General features: G+C 46.2%; 1 protein-coding gene across 3 annotated transcripts in view; it reads left to right on the top strand.

Annotated features, from left to right (window-relative positions):
* The window catches only part of ADAMTSL3 (ADAMTS like 3), a 344,936-nt gene that overhangs the window by 146,868 nt on the left and 173,224 nt on the right, over window positions 1-24,844 (top strand). For all 3 annotated transcript variants that reach the window (XM_046010294.1, XM_046010292.1, XM_046010293.1), the window contains exons 6-7: window positions 2,488-2,724; window positions 15,331-15,457. In XM_046010294.1, coding sequence (XP_045866250.1) covers window positions 2,488-2,724; window positions 15,331-15,457 — 364 coding nt within the window. The remainder of the gene's footprint in view (window positions 1-2,487; window positions 2,725-15,330; window positions 15,458-24,844) is intronic.

Here is a 24,844-nt window from a genome sequence, read left to right as displayed (position 1 = left end):
TTGTCAACCGATGATCTTCCCTGGGGCCAGATGGAAAACAGTCCTCATTTCAAGAGAGAAAGGTCAACCAGTCTTAGTCTTTGCATCAACTCTTTCTTCCATAGGTGTGACCTGGGTTAAGGTTTAATGTTTCTGAAACAAGAAAAATGTGGATGCAATACAGGATTTTGGAACGATTCACTGCAAAATAGTACAACTAATCCCGGGGGGATGTTTATTCCTTATATTTTATGTGTTCCCTACCTACTTCCAAAAAGGATTTGAGGCAGATTATAAAGGCCAGAAGCATGAACACAGCAAGATACAAAAGTTAAGTAGTAAAAAGGGAGAAATGAAAGAAATTGAATTTTAAGATTCTGGCTGATAATTTATTAATGATTTTTTGTAGGGAAGGGGTGCCTGGGTGGCTCAGTCAGTTAAGCGGCTGCCTTCAGCTTAGGTCATGATCCCAGGGTCTTGGGATTGAGTCCCATGTCAGGTTCTCTGCTCAGCGGGGAGCCTGTTTCTCCCTCTCGCTCTGCCTGCCTCTCTGCCTACTTGTGTTCTGTCAAATAAATAAAATCTTTAAAAAAATATTTTTTTTGTAGGAAAAAAAATGACGTTAGGTGTCTACCTTGCACCACATGTCAAAATAAATTCCCAGTGTAACCAAGTGTTAAATATAATTGCTAAACCAGAAAGGAACTAGAAAAGTACATTTCAGTATTTATCTGTTAGGATAGAAAAAGAATTTCTAAACTTATTAAAGACAGAAGAAATATTAACAGAGCTGACTACCTGGAAATATAAAGTTCCTTGACTTTGCAAAGTCCCCAAACCAAAATCAAATGGGGAAAATATTTCCAGTACAGATGGCAAAGGGTTTATAACCTCATTAGGAAGGTTGATACTCTTATCTGTTAAAAATAGTAAAAAGTCGGGGCGCCTGGGTGGCTCAGTGGGTTAAGCCTCTGCCTTCAGCTCAGGTCATGATCTTAGGGTCATGGGATCGAGCCCCGCATCTGCTCAGCTCTCTGCTGAGCAGAGAGCCTGCTTCTCTGCCTCTCTGCCTACTTGTCAAATAAATAAATAAAATCTTTAAAAAAAAATAGTAAAAAGTCAAACATTCCAATAGCTAAATGAAAGACAGAAAACAGGAAATTTTTGAAGAGTTAATACAAAAAGCAAATATACGTGAAAGCTATCAAACCTAGGATATGAAAGGAAATGTAAATTAAAACAATGAAATTCTATTTAACACAATTAGAAAACTGTTAGCAAATGATATCACCCAAGCTGAGAAGAGAGATTGGGAAAAAAAAGGGAACTTAGGGAGCCTGGTGATAAGAAGGAGGGAAATTCCTGGAGGGCAATTTGGCAATGTTTTGGAAAGCTCATCAAACACACCCTTTTTCTCAGAAATTTTATTTCCAGAAATTTGTTTTTGGGAAATCATCAAGGATTTGTGTAAAGCTTTAGGTACAATAATCTTTGTCTTTTATTCTTTTATTTTTAAATTTTTTCTTAAAGGTTTTATTTATTTGACAGAGATCACAAGTAGGCAGAGAGGTAGGCAGAGAGAGAGGAGGAAGCAGGCTCCCTCCTGGGCAGAGAGCCCGACGTGGGGCTCCATCCCAGGACCCTGGGATCATGACCTGAGCCGAAGGCAGAGGTTTTAACCCACTGAGCCACCCAGGCACCCCTATTCTTCTTCTTCTTCTTCTTTTTAAATAGAAACTATTTCCCAAAGATTTTATAACAACCATTGATTATTTTTATAATAAGAAAAGAAACACAAAATAATTTGTTGCCTTTCCATGTCTGTTTCCTTTCATTGGGAAATTTGTATAGGATTAACGAATTCCAGTCAGGTAGGCAGTTTGTACCCAACTCTGAAGAGTAAAGAAACATTGGTCAGCCAGCGGCTGGCTTGAGGGGGGATTGGTAAGTAAGTAAAAAGGTTTCTGAGTCATCAAAACTTGCACCAACACTTTTTACTGTTAATATGAGAGCCCCCTAGAGCTTTTACTAGAATTTCTTTGCTGTTGTTGTAGACAGAATTTGAAAGAGCCCCGTTTTCTCTTTCCATCCTCCAGTGGGTGGAAGGCAGGCCCTTGGTTCCAGTGAAAAGGGTAGGGGGGCCCGCCGGGTGGGAAGAAGGGCACATGAATTAACCATCACAAAAACAGAAACAAAGAAACAAACACAGGTTCTCACAAAGCTTGGCAGATTGGGGCCAAGCAGGGCCAAGCAACCCTTCCCACTGCAATGGTTCTTGAAGGCACGGATGATAATTAACATTCCCCACAAAGACCTGGAGTGCCCTGGAAAAATTCAAAGCAAGACGGTCAAAAGAGAGCTTTTACATAAGGTGAAGAAGTGAGGTGACTCCAAGGGGAGACGCCGGTGGCAGGGTCTGGTCTCGTGCGACTCTTGGGAAGTTGTTCTGCCCTTCGGTGGCCGATCTGCCTGAGTGACCTGCCTGTGGCCCTTCTCCTCTGCTCGCAGGACTGCCCTCCCGATGCCGAGGACTTCCGAGCCCAGCAGTGCTCCGCCTACAATGACGTCCAGTATCAGGGCCGTTACTACGAATGGCTTCCCCGGTACAACGATCCAACTGCCCCCTGCGCACTCAAGTGTCACGCGCGGGGACAGAGCTTGGTAGTGGAGCTGGCTCCCAAGGTCCTGGATGGGACTCGCTGCAGCACGGACTCCCTGGACATGTGCATCAGCGGCATCTGTCAGGTAAGCCACACCTGCTTCCTGAACCCCCGGGTCCTCGGTGCCACGCCCACTCTCCCTACCGACGCTGGCTCTCTTCTTTTGTTCCTGCAGATGAAACGTTGTCTCTGATACTTTTCATGTAAAAAAAAGTATGGCAGAGAGCATCACGCACCTTCAAATTATGTTTTTTTAAAATTTATTTATTTTTTCAGTGTAACAGTATTCATTGTTTTTGCACAACACCCAGTGCTCCATGCAATACGTGCCCTCCCCATTACCCACCACCTGTTCCCCCAACCTCCCACCCCTGCCCCTTCAAAACCCTCAGGTTGTTTTTCAGAGTCCGTAGTCTCTTATGGTTTGCCTCCCCTTCCAATACCAAAGGCTAGGGACCAAATTATGTTTTATTTATTTAAAAAAGCTAAACTTTGTCCGGGTAGACTCAGAAGACTGCAGTAGACGACACCGAATGGTTCCTCCAGGTCAGTGGTGCTCCAGCTTGAGACGGCATCAGAATCACCCAAAGGACTTGTTAAAACACAGGGCACGGGGCCTCCAGCCCCAGAATCTCAGACCCAGTGGGTCTGGGCTGGAGCCCCATAATTTGCATTTCTGACAAGTTCAAGGGAGATGCTGAGGCTGCTGCCCCAGGGACCCCCGTTAGAGAACCACAACTTGGGAAGGGTAACGTGGATGGGTTTGGGGAGACTTTTAACAACTTACTATTTTATTAAAATTAATTTGTTGATTTGGGTCTTTGGGAGCCATGACTGACTTACTGAAAAAATGAGTGTGAGTGCATTCCAGTAGCTTTCTCGGAGTGGAGTTTGCAACGCTGTGAAGCAGGTCACCAAGACGCAGAACCCCACCCCCTTCCCCAGCTCGCAGTGGCTGTGAGGATCCAGGGCCCCAGGCCAGGTTGTTGAGATCGGATGGGGATGGTAGGGAAACGATGAGATGCTACCCCCGTTCCCTTAATCTCCGGAAGCATATTTTAAAAGAATTGTGTCTAGGATCCCATACCCTATTTCATTCCTAAGGAAAACAGTATGAATAAGGACAACACCCAACCACCTACCAAGGGTCGGCCACTACCAGCCATCTCGGGGGTCACACGGTCAAAGATGAGCCATGACCTTGCTCTTCAAGGTCTTTTTCTTTCTTTTAAACCCACCATTCCTTCCTATCTGCATGACTTCTTCTTTGGTCTACGCCTCCATCAACTCTGACCTAAATGGCATCGCTAGCCTCCTCTCCTGATCTCCCAGCTCCCGCCATTGCCCCACGCGGGTCCGTTCTCCACACGGCACCTGAAGCAATTGCTTCAAATCCCAAGACAGTTCCATTGTAAGAGTTAGTCACTCCCTGACTGAAATCCCTCGATGACTTATCACGGCCTCGACGATGAAATCCACAGTCCTTGTTTGGCTTTTCAGGCTCTTCCTGGACACCCACACTTTTTAAAAAATAGACTTAATTTTCTAGATTCACAGCGAAATTGAATAGAAGGTACAGAGAATTCCCATCTGTCGCCTGCCCCTTCATACGCATAACCTTGCCGGCTATGAAATCCCGCATCAGAGTGGTCCATCTGTTTTGAGCAATGAGCCTACACTGACACAGCATTATCACCCAAGGTCTGTGCTGACTCTTGGCGATGTGTGTTCTGTGGGTTTTGGCGAATGTTTGTTGACTGCTCCTACCAGTAGAGTGTCTTACAAAGCAGTTTCACTGCCCTGAAAGCCCTCTGTGTTCTGCCCATTCATCCTCGCCTCCCCTGCTAACCCTTGGCAAGCACCCTTCTTTGTATTGTCTCCGTAGTTTTGCCTTTTCCAGAATGTCATATAGTTGGAATCACAGAGTGTGCATGCTTCTCAGATTGACCTCCTTTACTTAGTGTGCATTTCAGTATCCTCCGTGTCTTTCATAACCTGACAGCTCATTTCTTTTTATCACTGACTAACACCCCATTGTGTGTTTGAACCACATTTTACTTTCCCACTGAAGGACATCTTGGTGGCTCCCAAGTTTTGGCAACTAGGATAAAGCTGCCTTAAACATCCACGTGCAGATTTTTGTATGGACACAAATTTTTGACACATTTGGGAAGATACCAAGGAGTATAATCGTTGGCTCACGGTGGGGGTATGGTTAGTTTCGTAAGAAAGTGCTAGACTGTCTTGCAAAGTGGCCGTTTTGCACTCCCACCGGCAGTGAATGAGACTTTGTCTTGTTCCACATCCTTGCCAGCATGTGGTGGTGTCCTTCCTCCAGATTTGGGCCGGTCTAGGGAGTGTGTAGTGGCATTTCATTGTTGCTTTGATTTGTAATTCCCTTAATGAAATACAGGGTTTAATATCTTTTCTTCTGCTTATTTGCCATCTATATATCCTCTTTGATGACGTAACTGTTAAGCTCTTTTACCCATTTAAAAAAAAAAAAAGATTTTATTTATTTAGTTGACAGACAGAGATCACAAGTAGGCAAAGAGGCAGGCAGAGAGAGAGGGGGAAGGAGGCTCCCTGCGGAGCAGAGAGCCCGATGTGGGGCTCGATCCCAGGACCCTGGGATCATGACCTGAGCCAAAGGCAGAGGCTTTAACCCACTGAGCCATGTAGGTGCCACTCTTACCCATTTTTAAACTGAGTTGTTCATTTTCTATCATTGAGAGATATTTGTCTTTTTCTCCCAGTGTAACTCATCTTCCCATGTTCTTGACCGTGTCTTTTATAGAGCAGAAGTTTTTAATTTTCAGTGAAGTCCAGCTTAACAATTATTTCTTTTCTAGGCATTGTGCCTTTGGTAGTGTATCTAAAAAGTCATCATCATGCCCCAGGTCAACTAGATTTTTTCTCCTATTTTCTCTTCTAGGAGTTTTATACTTTTGTGTTTTACATCTAGGTGTGGGATTCATTTCAAATTAATGATTGTGAAGGATTTAAGGCTGTGTCTAGATACTTTTTCTTTTGCCTGTGGATGTGCAGTTATTCTAGTCCTTTTGTTGGAAAGATGATCTCTGTTGTATTGCCTTTTCTCCTTTGTCAAAAATCAGGTGACTGTATTCATGCATTTCCATGCTCTCTTTTCTTTTGCATTGATTGGTTTGTCTCCTCTATTGCCAGTACGACAGTGCTGTGATTACTTCAACTTTACAGTTAAAGTTGCGTAGTGTCGGTTTTCTGACACTGTTCTCCTTCAGTATTGTGTTGACTGTTCTGGGTCTTTTCCCTCTCTCTCTATAAACTTCTTTTTCCTTTTTTTTTTTTTTTAAATTTCTTTTCAGTGTTCCAGAATTCATTGTTTCTGCACCACACCCAGTGCTCCGTGCAATACGTGCCCTCCACAATTCCCACCACCAGGCTCACCCATTCCCCTACCCCCCTTCCCTCCAAAATCCTCAGTCTGTTTCTCAGAGTCCACAGTCTCTCATGGTTCGTCTCCCCCTCTGATTTCCCCCAACTCCCTTCTCCTCTCCATTTCCCCATGTCCTTCGTGTTATTCCTTATGTTCCACAAGTAAGTGAAACCATATGATAATTGACTCTCTCTGCCTGACTTATTTCGCTCAGCATAATCTCTTCCAGTCCCGTCCATGTTGCTACAAAAGTTGGGTATTCATCCTTTCTGATGGAGGCATAATACTCCATCGTGTATATGGACCACATCTTCCTTATCCATTCGTCTGTTAAAGGGCATCTTGGTTCTTTCCACAGTTTGGCGACTATGGCCACTGCTGCTGTGAACATTCTCCATAAACTTTTGAGTCAGTCTGTCAGTATCCACAGAATAACTTCTTGGAATCAAGTTGAGAAGAACTAACGTCCTGACAACACTGAGTCTTCCTGTCTACAAAAAGGACTGTCTCTCCCTTCATTTAGTTCTTTTTAAATTACTTTCATCAGGGGGCATCTGGGTGGCTCAGTGGGTTAAAGCCTCTGCCTTCGGCTCAGGTCATGATCTCAGGGTCCTGGGATCGAGCCCCACATCGGGCTCTCCGCTCCATGGGGAGCCTGCTTCCTCCTCTCTCTCTGCCCGCCTCTCTGCCTAGTTGTGATTTCTCTCTGTCAAATAAATAAAAAAATATAAAAAAAAATTACTTTCATCAGAGTTTTGTAATTTTCCTCATATAATTCTTGTACAAAATTTTTGTTGGGTAGTACATTTAATTTTCATGAGAAACTGGTTTGTCGGTTTCTTGTAACATCTTTATCTGGTTTTGGCATTCGGGGAAATGCTATTCTCATAGAATGAGTTAAGAAGTATTCTCTCCTTTTTTTCTGAAAGAGATTGTAGAGAATTTCTATAATTTCCCAAATGCTTGGTAGAATTCGCCAATGAACCCATCTGCACCTCATGCTATCTGTTTTGGAAGGTTATTAATTATTGGTTAAATTTCTTTAACAGATAGAGACCCATTCAGATTGATTTTTCTTCTGTGAGTTTTGGCAGATTATGTCTTTCAAGGAATTGGTCCATTTCATCTAGGTTATCAAATTTAAAGGCAGAGAATTGTTTATAATATTTCTTTGTTATCTTTTCAATATCCATGGGATCTGCAGTGCAGGTCCCCTTTTTCATTTCTGATGTTAGTAATTTGTCTCTTCTTTTTTCTTAGTTAGCCTGTTAGAGACTTGGGATTCGAGTGATCTTTTAAAAAAACCAGCTTTTGGGTTCATTGATTTTCTTTATTGATTTCCTGTTTTCAGTTTCACTGATTTCTGCTCTACTTTTCATTACTTTTCTTTTTATTATTATTTTGTATTTAATTTGTTCTTTTCCTGATTTCCTAAGGTGGAAGCTTACATGATTGGTTCTGAATTTTTCTTCTTTCTTACATGTGCATTCAATGCGGTAAATTTCCCTGTAAGCACAGCTTTTATTTCATCCCACATATTTTGATAAGTAGTATTTTCATTTTCCTCAACATATCTTAAAATTTCTCTGAATCTCTTCTTTGACTCATGTGTTATTTAGAAGTATGTTGTTTAGGGGCACCTGGGTGGCTCAGTCAGTTCAGCACCTGCCTTCGGCTCAGGTCATGATCCCTGTGTCGGGCTCCCTGTGCAGTGGGGAGCCTGCTGTGCTCTCTTGCATGCCCCCTCTCTGTCTGTCTCTCTCAAATAAACAAGTAAATAAATAAAATCTTAAGAAAAGAAGTATGTTGTTTAATATCCAAGTAGTTTGGAATTTTCCAGCTATGTTTCTGCTACTCATTTCGAGTTTAAGTCCAATGTGGTCAGAGAGAAGATGTTGTATGAGTCCATTTTTTAAAAAAGATCTGTTAAGGTGCGTTTTGTGTCCCAGGACGTGGTCCTTCTTGGCGAATGTCCCGTGTGAGCTTGAGAGGAAAGTTCATCTTGTAGTTCTGAGAGGAAGTAGTCAAGAAGATATCAATTATATCCATTTTTCTTATGATGCTCTTGAGTTCAGCCATGTTTTCACTGGTTTCTCCTTGCTGCGTCTGTCCATGTCCGATAGGTGGGTGTTGAGTTCTCCCTACTCTAGTAGTGGATTTATCTGTTTTTCCTTGCAGTTTTATCAGTTTTTGTCTCATGCGTTCTGACATTCTCATTTGGCACATACACATTAAGGATTCTATGTCTTCTTGCAATACTGATCCTGCTATCATTCCATAAATGCCCCTCTTTTTTTTTTTTTTAAGATTTATTTATTTGACAGATAGAGATTACAAGTAGGCAGAGAGGCAGGCAGAGAGAGAGAGGAGGAAGCATGTTCCCCGCTAAGCAGAGAGCCCGATGCGGGGCTCGATCCCAGGACCCTGGGATCATGACCTGAGCTGAAGGCAGAGGCTTTAACCCGCTGTGCCACCCAGGCGCCCCCATAAATGCCCCTCTTAAACCTGATAACTTCCCTTCCTCAGAAGTCTGCTCTGTCTGAAATCAATACACCTACACCTGCTTTATTTTGATTAATGTTAGCATGCCATATCTTTCCCCAACCTTTTACTTTTAATCTGTTTATGTCTTTATATTTAAAAGGAAATTCCTGTAGACAGTAGTAACTGGATCTTGTTTTTTGATCCACTCTGACAATCTTCATCTTTTAATTGGTACATTTAGGCCAGTGATGTTTAAAGTGATTATTGATATAGTTGGATTAATATTTGCTGTATTTGTTACTGTTTCGTATTTGCCACCCTTGTTCTACATTCTTATTTTTTGTTCTCTGTTTTTTTTACAGTTTAAATCAAGTATTTTATATGATTGCATTTTCTTTCCTTATTTAATACATCAGTTACCCTTTTCTTTTTTTGCCTTTTTTAGTAGTGGCCCTACAGATTGTAGCATTTATTTATAACTAGTCCAAATTTACTTCCAAATAACACTGTACTGCTTCATGGGTATAGTGAAAACACCTGCAGCAAAGTAATAGCAACAATAGAATCCAGATCCCCCCCTACATCCTTTGTATCATTGCTGTCATTCATCCCACTTATGCATAAGCATATGTAAGCATGTAGCTATGCAAATATACATTTGTAAGGATACACAGTCAAACACATTGTTGCTATTATCGTTTGACAAACTAATCGTTAAGATCTATTAAGAGTAAGAAAAATTAATGTTTTTTATTTTACCTTCCTTTATTTACTCTCCGATGCACTTCCTTTCTTTATATAGATCCACATTTCTTTTTTTTTTTAAGATTTTATTCATTTATTTGACAGAGAGATCACAAGCAGGCAGAGAGAGGGTGGGGGGAAGCAGGCTCCCCGCTGAGCAGAGAGCCCGATGCGGGGCTCGATCCCAGGACCCTGGGATCATGACCTGAGCTGAAGGCAGAGGCTTAACCCACTGAGCCACCCAGGTGCCCCAGATCCACATTTCTGACCCATATCACTTCCTACTCTGAAGAACTAGGTCCATTAGCAGAAAAATTTCCTCAATTTTTGTTTGCCTGAGAATGTCTTGATTTCTCTCTCACTTTTGAAAGATAGTTTCGTAGGGCACAGAATTCTAGGTTGATCGTTTTTCTTCTCTCAGTACTTAAAATATTTTACTCCACCTTCTTCTTGCTCACGTGTTTTCTCAGGAGAAGTCCGATGTAATGCTTGTCTTTGCTGCTCTGTAGATAAGGTGTTTTATTCCTCTGGCTTCTTTCCAGATTTGGTTTTTTTCTTCGATTTTTTGCAATTTGAATGTGAGAGCTTACATGTAGTCTTTTTGGCATTTATCTTTCTTGGTGTTCTTTGAGCCTCCTGGCCCTATGGTTCTGTATCTGACATTAATTTGGGGGAAATTCTCAGTCATTATCGCTTGAAATGCTTCTTTGCTTCCTTATCTCTCTCTTCTCCTGTGACTGTTCCCACTTCACTCAGGCCACATCTACTGTAGCTGTCCCACAGTCCTTGGATATTCTGGGTTTACTTGTTTTTTTTAATTTTTCAGTCTTTTTTTTTCTTTTTTCTTTGGGAAGCTCCTATTGACCGCTCCTCAAAGATTCCACTCTTCCCCCCTTTGTGCTCTTTCTCCAATTCTGCAAAGTGCCAGAAAACTCTTACACCTACTGTCCCCCCTGCCTTTGACCTACGCTCTTGGCTACTCTTGCTATCTTCACGATATCAGCTTTAACCTCGTTGGTTAAAGCCAGTATATGTCACTGAAGACTGAGCAAGAAAAGCAGTTTCCAATGACAGAAGTGGAAATGGCCCTCCCGGTTGTGGACAAGCATTGGAAGGGGTGCCCTTGATGGGGCAGAACTTCTGTATAATAGCAAAGTGAGAAAAAACAGTGAAGGGTGGGTGAGTGTTTAAGAAGGAGAGTTGGCAGTGTCCGATACCTTGGAGGAGTCAAGAGGATAAGAAGGGAAATGTGCTTGCTTCATTTGGGCCAAACCAATCCCGCTGGCGATCTCAGCTCGGGCAGTCTCCGTGACATGGTTGGAGTAGACGCTGGGGGCAGGATGTACTCATTTTCTGTGGTCTTCATTCATACCATCTCTCAGCCCTGGGCTTTTCAAGTAGGTATAAAAGGAGGAATTATTCTCCTTGCAGGTCCTGTTTTAAACCTGTCCTTTCACGAACACCGTTTCATGAGTCCAGCCCGGTCACTGTCACACAGGAGGCCTGCATCCAGCACAGGCTCCCTTTCCCTGGTCCCTCCTTGCCCTTGCTGACCACAGCTCCCTCTTCATTATGTCCGAGGCCACGCTGGCTCCAGTAATTTCCAGGGCTTGATGGGGCTTGCAGGAAAAATGTGGTTTTCAGTACTGAATTAGTTCATTTTGAAAGCATGCTTCCTCTTCTGTTTTTGTGATGCTGATAGGTAGGCCGATTCTTTGGGCCATGACAGGAGATAGCTTGGCTGCTGAAAGCTGAGCGCTGATTTATCGTGCGTGTTTATCGAGTTCCCTGACAGCGGGGTAGGTGAAGAAGCCACGTTGTTGTTACGGTAAAACTAACAGCAACTGACATCCGCTGGGTGTCTAGTAAGTATCAGGCGTCATCTAAAGCTCTTGGCCATGTAAGCTCCTCACACGTGTGACATAGGTACGGTCATCGTCCCCACTTGGAAACGAGCTTTGGAGAGGCATTAAGAAAACAGATTCTGAAACCACTGCACTGTGCTGATAACACTTGTACTATCTGTGTCGCCGGAGGTGTGGCTGGAGTTTGTAACGGGCCATGAGATGCGGTTCTGGGAAAGGACGGCCAGGGTGCTGGGTGGATCGTGCACCGCAGCACTGTCAGGCTTAGACGGATGCGCCGAGACAGAGTCCTCGGGCGTCGTCATGCTGAGCGGGAGGGCTGTTGGGACCTGCTCACTGTGAAGGGGGGATCTACCTGTGAACACACCGGGGCTTCTGTTTGTCCACAGAAGCCGGAAGTCTGGATTTTGACGTGAAATGTCCAGTTGAAAATAACACGTTGCTGTTAATGACCTTGCCTTATCCACTAACAGCTAAATTGTGCTCTAGAGACACCTGCCTGGCTTTCCTGTGCTAACAGACAACCGCCAAAGCTCAGTGCATTAAAGCAGTTAAAGATGACCCAAGACGGTCAAGACCACACTTAACGTTAAGGGAACGGGACCGTGTAGTCCTCCTGTGGACCGAAAGGAGAAGCTTGGTATTTTAGAACATCTCTGACGACCGCCACAGCGCTCCATACACTCTGATTTTCAAGGCAGGAATGTAAAGTTTTTTTCTATGGTAGAATCCAACTTTCAAGAGATCTCAAACGGAAGGCCACTCAAAAAATTGGCTCTCGGAGGATTAAATTAGAATTACCTCAAAAGATTCATTGGCTTAACATGGAGTGATACCGCTTATTTAAATGCTATGTTCTTTTATTTGGTTAGGAATTCGTATGCAGAAATGGTGAAACAGTCCTGAGCTGAAGTGATGATTTATGTAGGAGTGTTTATTCCCGAAAGCATGGCTCATGTATTTTAAATATTCATTTAAGTCCGATATCTTGTGTAAATTGTCTCATTAGCTGCGCTGTAGGATATGGGCCTTGTCTTGTTAAATTATACCCCATAGGGCCTGCCTGTGTAAAAATGGGTCACTTAATAGTTTTTAATAAATTTATTGACACATTTTATCGATTCGTGGTTTTTAAAATCATTACAAGTAGAGATCTTGACTTCGGGAGATGTCACAGAGGTTGAAAACACCTCGGGCAGCTTTTCAAACGTTGCTTATTATGGATTACGATGAGGTCCGAGATAGTCCCTCGGTTTCAAGGGCAGTTCTGACTTAGACCCTGTGGGTCACAAGGCCACCGGAGTTTCTTCAGATATTATTTTTCTGTGATGTTTTCACTGCTTTTCTTGGCTGTAAGATTTGGATGAACTGCCACTTGAAACGAAATTCCGAAACAAATGTGAGTGCTCAGGGAGGTGTTTGCTTGCCGAAGATCTTACAAGGCCCTAAACGCTCTTCAAAACAAGCCCATCCTAGCTCCTAAACCCACACCCTTTCTGGATGACCAGATAGAGGGTGATTCTCATTCTCATGAAATGCAGAGCGCTCAGGGACCTAAATTGTGAGGACAGAGTTTGGCTCAGGAACAGGGTTTCTATAACTTAATGGCAGAATTACTCCCCTTGGAGAAAGTTACATGAACACAAGTTACTCACTGATTGAATCCCAACCATGCAAGTGCGTTTCCAGAATCAATCTCTCTTAATTTGTTCCACATGTACTGGTAAATACTAATAAAACTGCCCATGTGACTCGGTTCTTTGTGGTCCGTCTACTGGTACTAACGGTGAGGAAGGTGTAGCATGGTGTTAAGACTCTGATGTCAGCCGACCTGGGTTTTCCTGACCCAGGAAATTTCCTGACCTCGGCCATTACTGACCCTATTGATTGGCTCTGTGATGCTGGCAAGTCATTTAACCTCACTGACATTCAAGTGCCTTATTTGTACAATAGGGACAGGAGACACCACCTGTGTTGTCAGGGTGCCGGGAAGACTCAGTGTTGTGACGTGCTTGGCGTCATGCCAGACACATGGAGGCACTCAGTAAAAATCAACTATTATTCTTAGTATTTCATTACCACCTTTAGAAAATTATATAATCAGGATGAAAGGATCTCGAAAGCCTTTGGATTTAGCGACTCCGTGGAGAATTTAATCCCCTCCCCAGTTTTCCCGCCAAGAAGACTCCTACCCAGCTCATGGTTGAACGCTTGTTGTTGGATAACTCTGTCTTTTCCAACTTTCTGATGTTGATCTAAACTTAGGCTTAAACCTGTAGCTTTCACTGTTTGGAAGTACAAGGAACAAATGGAAACCCTTTCTTCATGACAGGCCTTTGTGAATTTAAAAATATCTTTAATCACAGGCTTTTCCTTAAACGTCCTTGGAACTTTTCCTGCCTCTCCCTGAAGCTCTTATTTGATCTTTCTCCTTCCCTTCAGCACCAGAATTTTGGAAAGAATAGTCCGTAGATGTGTTTTCAACTCCCTCCAGTTTTATTCCGTCTCCAACACCTTGGGTGCCGTGATTCAGCAGCTCCCCGTGCTGAGATGTAGGGGCTGTGCCCAGGAGTCAAAACGAAATGAAAAACAGAGGTGATAGAAGGGGGTCTTTTTTATTGAGCCCTTTATAATGTTCTAATGCCTGTACTAGGAGTTTTTACGTACATTTTCTCATTTTATTCTTGCTACACCCTATGCGAAGTACGTATTATTATCTGTGGGTTCGTCTTGAGGAAGATGTGTCTCTGAGAGTTTGGCCTGTTGGCCATCCGCCATCTTGAAAGTGTTGGAGGGGCCGGACAGGGAGGCTGTCTGCCTCCAGAGTCCCTGCACTTAAACACCAGGTATATAAGCGCAGACAAGTTTGAGTGATATGGGAGTAGGGATAAACTCTCCCACCACTTAATATAAGTTGGCACGCTTTATGTAGAAGACATATTTATACAGTAAAAAGAAGTGCAGCTAGCCCATGTCCTCATGGACAGAAATTCATGATCTAGTAGAGACACACGTATCCATACACACAGATACACAAAAATATTAACTCACAAAGGACTGAGAGGTAGCAGTATGGGCATATGCTATGAGACCTCTCTCCCGTTCATTCCTCTCCTGCATTTAAGGAATAGTTTACAAAGAGCCCAGATGTCCATACAGGGATGAACAGATAAAGAAGAGATCACACACACAGACACGTGCACGTGCACACACACACACACACACACACACACACACACACAGGAATATTATTCAGCCATCAAAAAGAATGAACTCTTGCCATTTGCAATGACATGGGTGAACTACAGTGTATTATGTGAAGTGAAATAAGTCAGTTAAGGAAAGATAAATACCATATGATTTCACTCATGTGGAATTTAAGAAGCAGAACAGATGAACAGAGGGGAAGGGAAAGAAAAATAAAATAAGGTGAAAACAGAGAGGGAGGCAAACCATAAGAGACTTCACTCTAGGGAACAAACTGAGGGTTGCTGGAGATGGAGTCAGGGGATAGGGCGCCTGGGGGCTGGGCACTGAGGAGGGCACGTGACGTGATGAGCACGGGGTGTTACAGACAACCGATGAGTCACTAAATCCTCCCCGTGAAATAATAAAATACTGTATGTTAATTATATTTAAGTTAAGAAAGTTTTAAATAAAGAAATGGCTTAGAACGGTATGTATGGAGATCTCATGACAGAGGAAGGCGCACAGAGATAAATAACGATGGACAGAAGGACAGAGAAAGATACAGAGCAGAGAGGGATGGATGTGTAGAGATGCTGAGCTGTAGGATGTGGGGCTTGAGATACAAACTGGGAAAATGTTGAAGGTAAGACCGTGACCCAGATGGAAATGCATCGACTTCAGCGGAGAGACGAGGCGTGGGGAGCGAGGGGGCAGAGGAAACAGGGCCTGTAATGTTCCGTTCATTTTCTGTACACAAAAATATGACTCCAAATAAAGACGTAAATGAAAATGTAAAGGGAGGGACAGCTTTAATGCGTCTCTTTGAAGGGGACTGGGCCTTGGTGAGATTCCTGTCACCCGTGCCCTGTAAGGCTGTCTGTCGCTCCTGCGTTTGTGCAGTGGAGGGCTGGAGGACGCTCACCCCGGGGGGCTGCCGGAAGGCCCCGCGGCCTGGCCCTTCCGGGCTCCTGACACCCGCTTCTGTCTGCAGGCCGTGGGCTGCGACCGCCGCCTGGGGAGCAGCGCCCGCGAGGACAACTGTGGCGTCTGTGCCGGCAACGGCTCCACCTGCAGGCTGGTGCGGGGACAGTCAAAGTCGCAGGTCTCTCCGGAAAAAAGTAGGTTTGAAACCCGCTGGGAGGTGACCCGAAGGGCAGCCCGCACTCCAGCTTCGCCCAGAGCTAAGCTTTCCCGGGGCGAGGCGCCGTGGACCTGTTCTCCCAAAGTCACATTTCTCCCAAAGCCTGTCGCTCGCCTTCTGGGTTCCATCGTTTTTTCCCAAGACTGCCTGTTTCTGTGAATCCTGACCGGTACGGAGTATGATGAGTTTTTAAAAAATATTTGCCATTTGTTAAAGGTAGACTGTGAAGCCTTCACTTTTTAGTTGCCCCCCCTGGCTTGCCAACAAGAACATCTTGTCGTGTGAGTCTTCCCCTTTCTACCTTCTCTTTCAGATCAGCTGCGAAAGTCTCTCGTTTTGCTGTGTGGACACTGACCTTTTCTCCACTGCTGTGAGCTTTGCTATATCCTGAGTATCCGCCTTCTGTCTGTTATGCCCGTTTCATTTTACTTTTACTTTTCAATCTTTTGGTGATGCCTCTTTTAAACAGGGATCTCCATTTGTTACTTGACTTTCACTATTTGTGTTTTTAGGATCGTTCGTTTCGAGTTCTATGTGCTCGGAAACTCTCATTTTCCTCTGTTGGTAGTATCTGCCTTTTTTAGTCCTTTGATGTGGGGGTCAGGAAACACTTTGGGTAAAGGGCCAGAGAGTAAGTATTTTAGGGTTTTACCGAGCAGGTATCCCGGTCTCAGTGGTTCTGGATTGCTGTCGCAACACCGGGGAACCCACAGACGACTCGAGAACAAAGGGCATCACTGTGTTCCAATAAAACTTTATGTACAACGGAGTCCGTTCAAGCCGGAACTATGGACATCAGCCCTGGAAACTGGGGAGTGGTGACAAGAGGTGCCCAAGGCCCAAAGGCGGCCGTGGCAGCGAGCGGCAGTGCTGGCTGAGAGGCCTGTCACCTGTTAGTGGCAGGAGGAGAAGGCCAAGCCAGCGCCCTGAAGGCGGCGCGGCCGGTGGTCCGAGGGCCGGTGTGTTGCATCATCACTTCCTTCGCAAGCATCCCGGCGGGGAAGCAGTCCCAGCAGAGCGAGTTGGCGCAGAAGCGAGTCGGAGCGTGGAGGGCGCGGACCACGCCTGTGATGCCGGGAAGCAGGGCTGCCTTGCTGGCGTGCACCTGGGGGACCTCAAACCTCAAAGTGGTAGGAAGGACACTTCCAAAAACAGGACGGGCCAGAGTGGCTGCTCGTCCTGGACGTCCCCCGTCCAGGGCACTGGCAAGCAGATCCTCCCGAGGGGACCTTGTTGAAGTCTGGAGGGGCACACCCACCCGCTCGCGAGTGGCAACTGTGGCTTCTCTGGAAACTGTGGTGATGCCCTCTTCTCAAATCCTGCCACGTGTGTTCTAACTCCCTTTGGTGCCCGCGTGGTCAGCCAGACATCGACCGCAGACCTGAGGCCACGTCCTTTACCGCCCGGAGCCTTCCTCCCCAGGCATCTCACTGCTCCGTGTCCTCGCCAGGACTTCCTCTTTTTGCTGGTTGCCACGAGCACCTTTATGTTTCAGACCCTTCCTCTATCATTACAGTCCGTCTGTCCGAGTGACATCATCCTTTGGGAAAAAGACTTGCTTTTCTACTTAGAATGCGCACGAGACATTCATAACAAGCAGCCTAGTCTGGTTTTGAAGTTTTCCTTTTTCCATATTTTTAAAGTAAACATATATTTTTTAATTCTGACAAAAAAACTAGAGTTGTTTCAAGTTCAGGAGATTAACTGTGATCTGTATGGTATTTAAATAAGCAATATCGAAACATCTAAAAGAAGTATATAAATATATATGTCCAAAATATACAGAAAAAGAAATGAGAATGGAATCAAATGGTTTTTAAAAAGTGAGTTAAACTCAAAAGAATGGAGGGGAAAAATACAAGACATGCAGAAATTAAAAAAAAAACAAACCAGACTTTATTTACAGAAATAAGCTGTAAGCTGAATTTGACCCTCAGGTTGTAGTTGGCAACCCCCTCCCGGAAAGGGAAAAAATTATTCCTGTGTGTTTTCTGCCAGCCCTTTTATGGTTTTGTTTTTCTCCGTTAAAATCTGCTCGTTTGAATTTATTTTGATGTGACTGATGAAATAGGGATTTTACTTGTTCTCTCCGTATGGGGAGAGCACCATGGGAGGGGCGGAGGGCGGGGAGGGTTTTCCAGGTGGAGGAAACGTGAAGTCCGTGGTGGGACACTAACGGAAAGCCCTGGTGTGCTTGAGAAACTAGTCCTGTGTCGCAGACCTGAATCCCCTTCCAGCCTGGACGGGGTGGAGGGTGAGACAGACGGCGTTCCGGAGGCAACCACGGAGGCCCTCACTGTTGCGCCGCACACGTCACGTTAAGCGGAGTCACTTGTGCAAGTCCAGGCAGAGGAGTGGCGTGGCTGGATTTGTGTTTTAGTAGCATCATTCTGGCAGCAGGTGGAGGCTGGACTCCCTGTGCGATGAGCCTGGAGGCATGGAGTCCAAAATGCTCGAAAGTGTTTGCAATCATGAAGCCCTCGTCCAGGGAGTGTGGTGGGGGAGGTAGAGGAAGGAACAGAGCGGAGAGACCTTTAGCGGGTAGAATCCCCAGAGTTCGATATGCTTGGAATGAAGACCACAAGAGCCAAGAAGTGAGGACAGGGCCAGTGCTCCGGCTTGAGCAGCAAAGTGGGTGTATTAACTGTTCCTTTGAGGGAGGCTCCTGAAGAAGGGTCCTGTACCAAAGATCAGGGCTCACCTCCTTGGATTTTCCTGCTCTTGGGACATTTGCTCCCAAAAGTATTCGATATCTCGGTACCTTTCTGAGACCTTCAAACAGATGCTCATGTTTTGTTTGTGGAGGAAGCCTGGGTCTGAAATATGGCGGCCCGTGCTTGGCTCGTGGCAAAGTCCCCTCGCTGGTGGTGACCTAAGGCAGGCAGGTCCACCCAAGGGGAGTGTGTAGATTACATGAGGAAGCCGAGCTGCATCCTGGGAGCACCTGGGGTCAGGGCACGTGGCCAACGGCAAACGGAGGGACCTGAATCAGGACATGGGAAGAGTAGGTAAGCGTGGATCTTAGCAAGCGCAGGCCGTGGGAGCCAGAGGAGGAGTCACTCCCCAGAGGGGGTCATGGTCGACCGTGCCAACTGCTCTGTGAAACCCGCTGGAATAAGAGTCCAAAACATACTCTTTGGCAACGCGAAGACCATCTGTGACCTTAGCAAGAGTGGCCTCCGTGAATTTCAGGCCGGAGCCGAAGCCTGATGGCCGTGGGTTGAGGCGTGGGCAGAAGGTGAGACCAGGTAGACGGAAAGACAGAAGGAGGCCACGCACCGGCCGCATGTCAGCTGCTGGGGGACCGTGCAGGCCCCACGGGGGACACGGTGAGAAGTCCGCAGCGCTCGTGTGTACCCACCCCGGGCTGCAGGAGGCCGTCAGGCTGGGGAAGCTGCTCTGCCATGTCTCTCTGACCCAGAGCCCCCTCTCTCCCCTTCATCATCCTAGAGGCTGGCTTTCCTCTCTGCAGTTGTGAAGTCACTATAAACGTTTGCGCCTCTCCACACCCGGACAGTGAAGATGGTGGAGTGGAAGACGTTCCTTGAATGCTGTGCTCTCTGTGTAGGAAGGGAAGGCCCTCTGGGGCGGGGAAGCGGGTTCTGCCTCCTTCTGTTCTTACTGACATCCGTACATCGTTTTGTCATTCCCGTATCCCTTAATTCCGCCAACCCCTTCCAGCATGGTTTTGCTGTTCTCGAGCCCATTTGACAGATGGGGGTGTAAGGACCGGGGATGGTAAGGAACCAATGAAAGGCAATATAGAAAAGTGGCTAAGAAATTGGGCTCTGGGGCCGGGGTTGGAATCCCGGGTTTGTGCCTTACTATTGTGTAAACAGACCAAGTTCTTTTTTCTTTTTTCTTTTTTTTAAAATGTCTGCGTGTCTGTTGGTTTTTCATTGAAACTGGAGATGGCCAAACACTGCCTTTGTAGATCTTGTCAGGATGCATAAGTAAATCACTCACGCTGAGTGTTCCACATAATGTCTGGCACCTAGAGAGCGCCCAGGAAATGCCAGCAGGGTTTTAATTAGACATGTGGCTCATGTGGGTACCCATGGATGACACAGCTTCTCCGTACATTCAGCATCAACGTGGACATCCGTAAACAGATGTCCAAATCAACCATCTGTCAACCTGGGTCTTGCCTTTGAGAAGCTGCTGATGGGTGTGGAGGAAGACCTTGTCAGAGGTGCCGAAGAAGAGAGAACGGGAGGAGAAAGGAACGGGAGAGGAGGGATACCGCTCAGGGGGAGACCGCAAGGAGCCAGGCTGAGTTGTGAAGGGTTAAGTCAGGTCGGCTTTTGGACTTGAAGACGGAGGGGGGAGCATCATCGACTGCCCGGGTGTTGGGATGGGCCTGGAGTTAGTGTTGTCTTTAACAACCTTGGAAGTCTCCTCAGAAATACACGTCGTCTTGTCAGGGTCCAGCAGAGACTAGAAATGGAGATAATTCTAACTGAACCAGGGGAGAAGCTGAGAGAAATTGGGTCAAGAAACCAATCTTTCTGGGGAAGTGTGCTGAGGAGGCCCTGAAATGGGAAGGGACAGGTTGTGGGGGCTGTCGGTTGGAAGGGGCCTGGTTGCCTTTCCCAGTTTTGCGCTCCTGGTGAGGTAGATCCGATTCTCTCCTTGTCTCTCTCTCTCACACACACGCATTGATTTTCGCTTTTTGGATTATAGATCCTTTGGAGAATCTATCGAAAGGTAGGCATTTTCCCTCCATTTTCCTGGAAATGCATATGTACCCCGAATGGCCCAAATTTGCCATTCTGATTTTTTTTTTTGAGGGCATCTCTGACCCCCTGTGCCACTTCAGGACATTCCAGGTCAAAAACCCCGAAAAATCTAATCTTTTTGATTCGTTTCTACAAAGGAAGGGTGACGGGCGCATCTGGCAGGTGGGGTGACGTGGAGAGAGCTGGGCTGCTGGCCGGGCCCCGGGCCCCGTACGTATGTGCTCTGGCTCCGGCTGACGTTAGCCATCCCTGCCTGCATGAAAACACGCTGCTTCTCCTCCTGGATTTTCAGTACAACCCCTCATGTCTGTTACTTCTCCGAAACTGGCCTGCCGCAGCCCTTCTTGGCCGGGATTTTCCTTGGGCCATATGGAAGCACTTCCCTATAATCACGCTTTGTGTGAAAGAAATGTGGGAAACCAAGCCATGTCTTTCTCCAAGTGTGTATCACGGGGCCTGCAGGGTCCATAAGCTCCTACGTCCTCACCTTGCCAGGCAATCATTCCTGCCCTCCTTGGGGCTCACCCTGAGGCAGTCGGCGGCCGTGAGACACCATCGGCACAGGCTTGCTCTGGACAGAGTGCTCAATCCTGCTCCCGGGCTGTCTCTCCCACCAGCCAGCGAAGGCAGATTCGAGGTCGTGGCTCCCAGAGCCAGAACTTCTGCTATGAGAAAAATCCGAAATTAATCCAGATACAACACGCAAATTTCCTGTTCCGCAGGAGAAGGGGAGACTGAACCAACAATGGCATAAATAACTTTGGATGTTGGAACAGGGAAGTAGAGGCCGCTTGGTTTTTAAAGAGAGAAAACTCCAAACACAGCCGCAAAGAAGCAAGCCATCTATTTGGAGTCTTGATTGTCCGTTTTATATATCTATATCTATATCTATATCTATATCTATATCTATATCTATATATCTATTTATTTAGGTAGACACCACACCCAATGTGGAGCCCAATGTGGGGCTTGAACTCACCACCCTGAGCTGAGATCAAGAGTTGGGCGCTTCACCGACTGAGCCAGCCAGGCGCCCCCACTGTTGTGGTCTTACCCACATAAGGCAAATCAACAACCTCAGCTGGCCTGCTCTGGGCCCTCTGTGCATTTTTTTTTTTTTTTTAACCTGGTGGCAACGAAGCCTGTTGATACAGGGATGTCCAAGGCCGACCGGGAACCCCAGCATTTCACTGGACTTAGATAACCACACCCTCTTACCAAACACCCCTCGCTCGGTACTCCTGACAGAAATAGAATCCTGGGGCTGGAGGGTTATTATTATGACATTTTCTCTTCGTACACAGGCCATTTTTCCTTTGACTGTCACTTCCAAAAATAGCCTGTGCCCAGAACTCGTTCCGTAGCAGGGAGGACGGTATCGGCTGGACCGTGGCACATGCAGCATTGCTCCCATCAACCCCCTTGACCTCCCTGTTCGTCCCTCGAGGGCAGGACTCTGAACAATGACACACGCGTAACAGAAGTCCCTGTGGCCAAGGAATATTCGAATGCAACACCCCGTTAATTTTGATGAGCTGTTCCCCCATTTAATTCAATGAGAGCGAGCACAGGGCAGAGGAAGGGTCCTGACACTGAGTATCTAGGGCCCTGTGTACCTGCTCTTCCTAGCTCGCTCATACTTCGTGTGTATGGTCTATGGCCTCTGCATGAGGGACAACACAAGAGGAAAATGGCGTGCTGGCCCCACTGAGAAGGAGTGCCACGGAAACTGTTTTTCACAGAGTAGCCATACTGACCATGAACTCCCCAGCGTAACCTCTTCATGAATTGCCTTTATACTTACTCTAAAATCCATACCCTTTCCATGAACTTCAGAGTCTTGCATGGCTGGCTCTATGTTATGTCATGTGCGCCATTTTGCCCTTCGTGCACTTGGCTCCAGTCTTACTGTCTGGAAGATTCCTGAGTGCCAAGTGCCCTTCCCCCCACCGGGCTTTGCATGGACCCGTCCCTGGACCTGGAAAACACTTCCCTCCGCTCTTCATGTGGGTGTCTCTTCCTCCACCTTGAGCTCAAGCGTCACCTCCTCAAGGAGACTTTCTCTGACCAACCTACAATCTAGAGCTGGCTCTTCTCTTTTCTGTTTGCTTCTTGCTTGGCCTTTATAGGGCATGTCACAGGAGCACAGGAGATGTTGAACGGATGCATACAGGCTCTTTGCTAGAGATGATTCTGCTTCCCATTATGGCTTCACCGAGACTAAATAATGTTGTGCAGCAGAACTTCACTGGAAGCCAGAGACTGGATAATAAGCTCAGCCTGGCCACTCACTAGCGTGATCTTGGGTGGGATCACAGGGACCTTGGCTATTTCATCTATATGCTAAGAGTATTAGCACAGATGATTTCCAAGACCTCTTCTAGCTCTGAAAGCCCATTAAGTAGATCTGTAATTTATTTCTTGTTTTTGTTTTTAAAAACAACAGATATTGGGATTGAATAGAGGTCAGAGAAATAAGACCAAGATCATATAAGAAGATCTTTACTAGTGCCTTAATGAAAAGGCTCAACAGAGGTGGCTTACCTTTATTCTTTAACCCACTGAGCCACCCAGGTGCCCTAGCTTACCTTTATTCTTAAAGGGCCCAGGAAATTTTATATATGCAGGAAAAGTGAGTTGGTGTAAAGTCTCCTCTTCTCTCTCATGGACCCCTGCTTAGGTACCTTCTACATGCTACCACCTCTGCCTGCATGGGAGGCGATTTGTCTGTGCGCTGACCCCCTCATGAGCGTGTGAGCTCATCAGGGGCCTTTCACATCTGCCCCAATGCTGGCACCTGGTATGTTCTCCATAAAGATGTAGTGACTTGACTGGAACGGGACCGAAGATCCCACTTAGACCAGCTGCCCACGTGAATCAAAAGCAGAAGCAGACTATGGGCAGCCAAGCCTTGTCCGACCTGGAGTTACCCAGGAGACCTGACATCCACCAACCAGATGAGAGCTTGGAGGTTCTCCACACTAATAATTACCAGGATGGTAATAACCGTGGCTTCCATAGGTTCTGTGCGGATGTGCCAGGCGCTGCACTGAGTGCTTTTACATATAATGTGATTTTCTCTTCAGCATAACCCTGCAGAGTAGGGTTACGTCCTCCCCTTTGACAAACGGGACAGTGACAAAGGGACTCCGTGTGAAATGCCTCATTCAGAGCCTCATAGCAAGTAAGTGCTCGAGCTGGTCTGACTTCAGAGTCCCAGTGCTCCGCCACCCTCCTGAGCTGTCTTCCATGGGTGGCCAGAGGAGCAGGAGCTGGAATGTCCACAGGGTCCGAACAGAGGTACCACAAGAATGGAACCAGAAGTACAGCAAAAGCTGCCTCAACCCACCTGCCCGTGGTTCCCCCTCTCAGAGCCCAGCCCGTGGCTGCAAATCCAGCCTGTACTTCTGAACCCCCTGGAGGGCTTGTTCTGGGTTCTAGTCCTCAAGCCCTACCCTAGAATTTTGGGTGGTCCGTCTGTCAACAAATTTTCCAGGTGCCTCTGATACGTGCTTTTGGTGAATACCTCTGCTTTACAGCCTCTGGTGGCGCTATCATGGAGGAAAGATCATTTTCCCACTACCCTTCTAGGTTCTTAGCTGACAGCCCCCCAGTAAGAAGAAGACAGATTAATAGGAAAAAAAGAAATTGAATGATGGATGTGTGTATGGGAGCCCACAAAGATATGAGACTCAGAGAAGTGGCCAAAGCAGGAAGCTTTTATACCTTTTAAACAAAGGAATGATACCTTTGTGAAGAACTCACAAGACAAGGGGCTTAGGCTGTGGGTAGTAAATGGTGAAGCCATAACAAGGTTTGTTCATGAAGACTTCTCGGCTCTGAATTCCTTATGCCTGGTGATAAAGATGTCTTCTATGCCCCCTGGTATGGGGAGGGTGCCTTTCTCGTGGAAGATTCATCTTCTGCTTTCATGTGGACGAAGGATGGACAGAGTGTCCTTGCCACACCTGCTATTTCTCAAGTACTTTTCATTCAAAATAATGGGTATGCCAAGGTGGTATATTTGGGGTGACATGTTCTGAACCCCTACTTCCCACTATAGAGTCAGAGGCCAATGAACATTTAATCCTCACCAGGCTCTTGAATTTGGAGATGCACTGTAAAGGACAGAGAAAAAGTGGTATGCTGCAGTGCTGGGGAACATCTGGACAGAAAGTTCTCGCTTGCTGCTTGTGGATAACGAAGCCCCTCTACTGAATGCTGTTCAAACCGAGTCCTGGGAATGATCACGGAAGTGTACATTCTTAGGCGCCCGCCTGTTACCCTGCTCTTTGGAGGTGAAGGCATTTTAGGCCAGGAAAGAAATGGAGCTCCAGGTTGGGAGAGATGCTTCCGCATAGACCCCAGAGCTGGTGGCCAAGGACGTTCAGGTGTGGTTTCAGCAGTAAGAGACTCCCATGACATAGTGTGGAATTTGCTCAGGGCAGGACCATGGGATGTCGTAGCTGGCCAGGTGAGGGTATGGAAATCAGTTTTCAGTTTGCAGCTGGCTGCTCTCCCCAAATCACATCCCTGGTGTGTCCTTTCTCTCCTTTTTTTCCTTTTAAATTAATTTAAAATTTTCAGTGTTCCAAGGTTCATTGTTTATGCACCACATCCAGTGC

The sequence above is a fragment of the Meles meles genome, chromosome 6 (genome assembly GCF_922984935.1).
Source record: "Meles meles chromosome 6, mMelMel3.1 paternal haplotype, whole genome shotgun sequence".
Lineage (NCBI taxonomy): Eukaryota > Metazoa > Chordata > Mammalia > Carnivora > Mustelidae > Meles > Meles meles.
The sequence above is the reverse complement of the archived record's forward strand: the minus strand, read 5'-3'. Positions and strand labels throughout refer to the sequence as shown.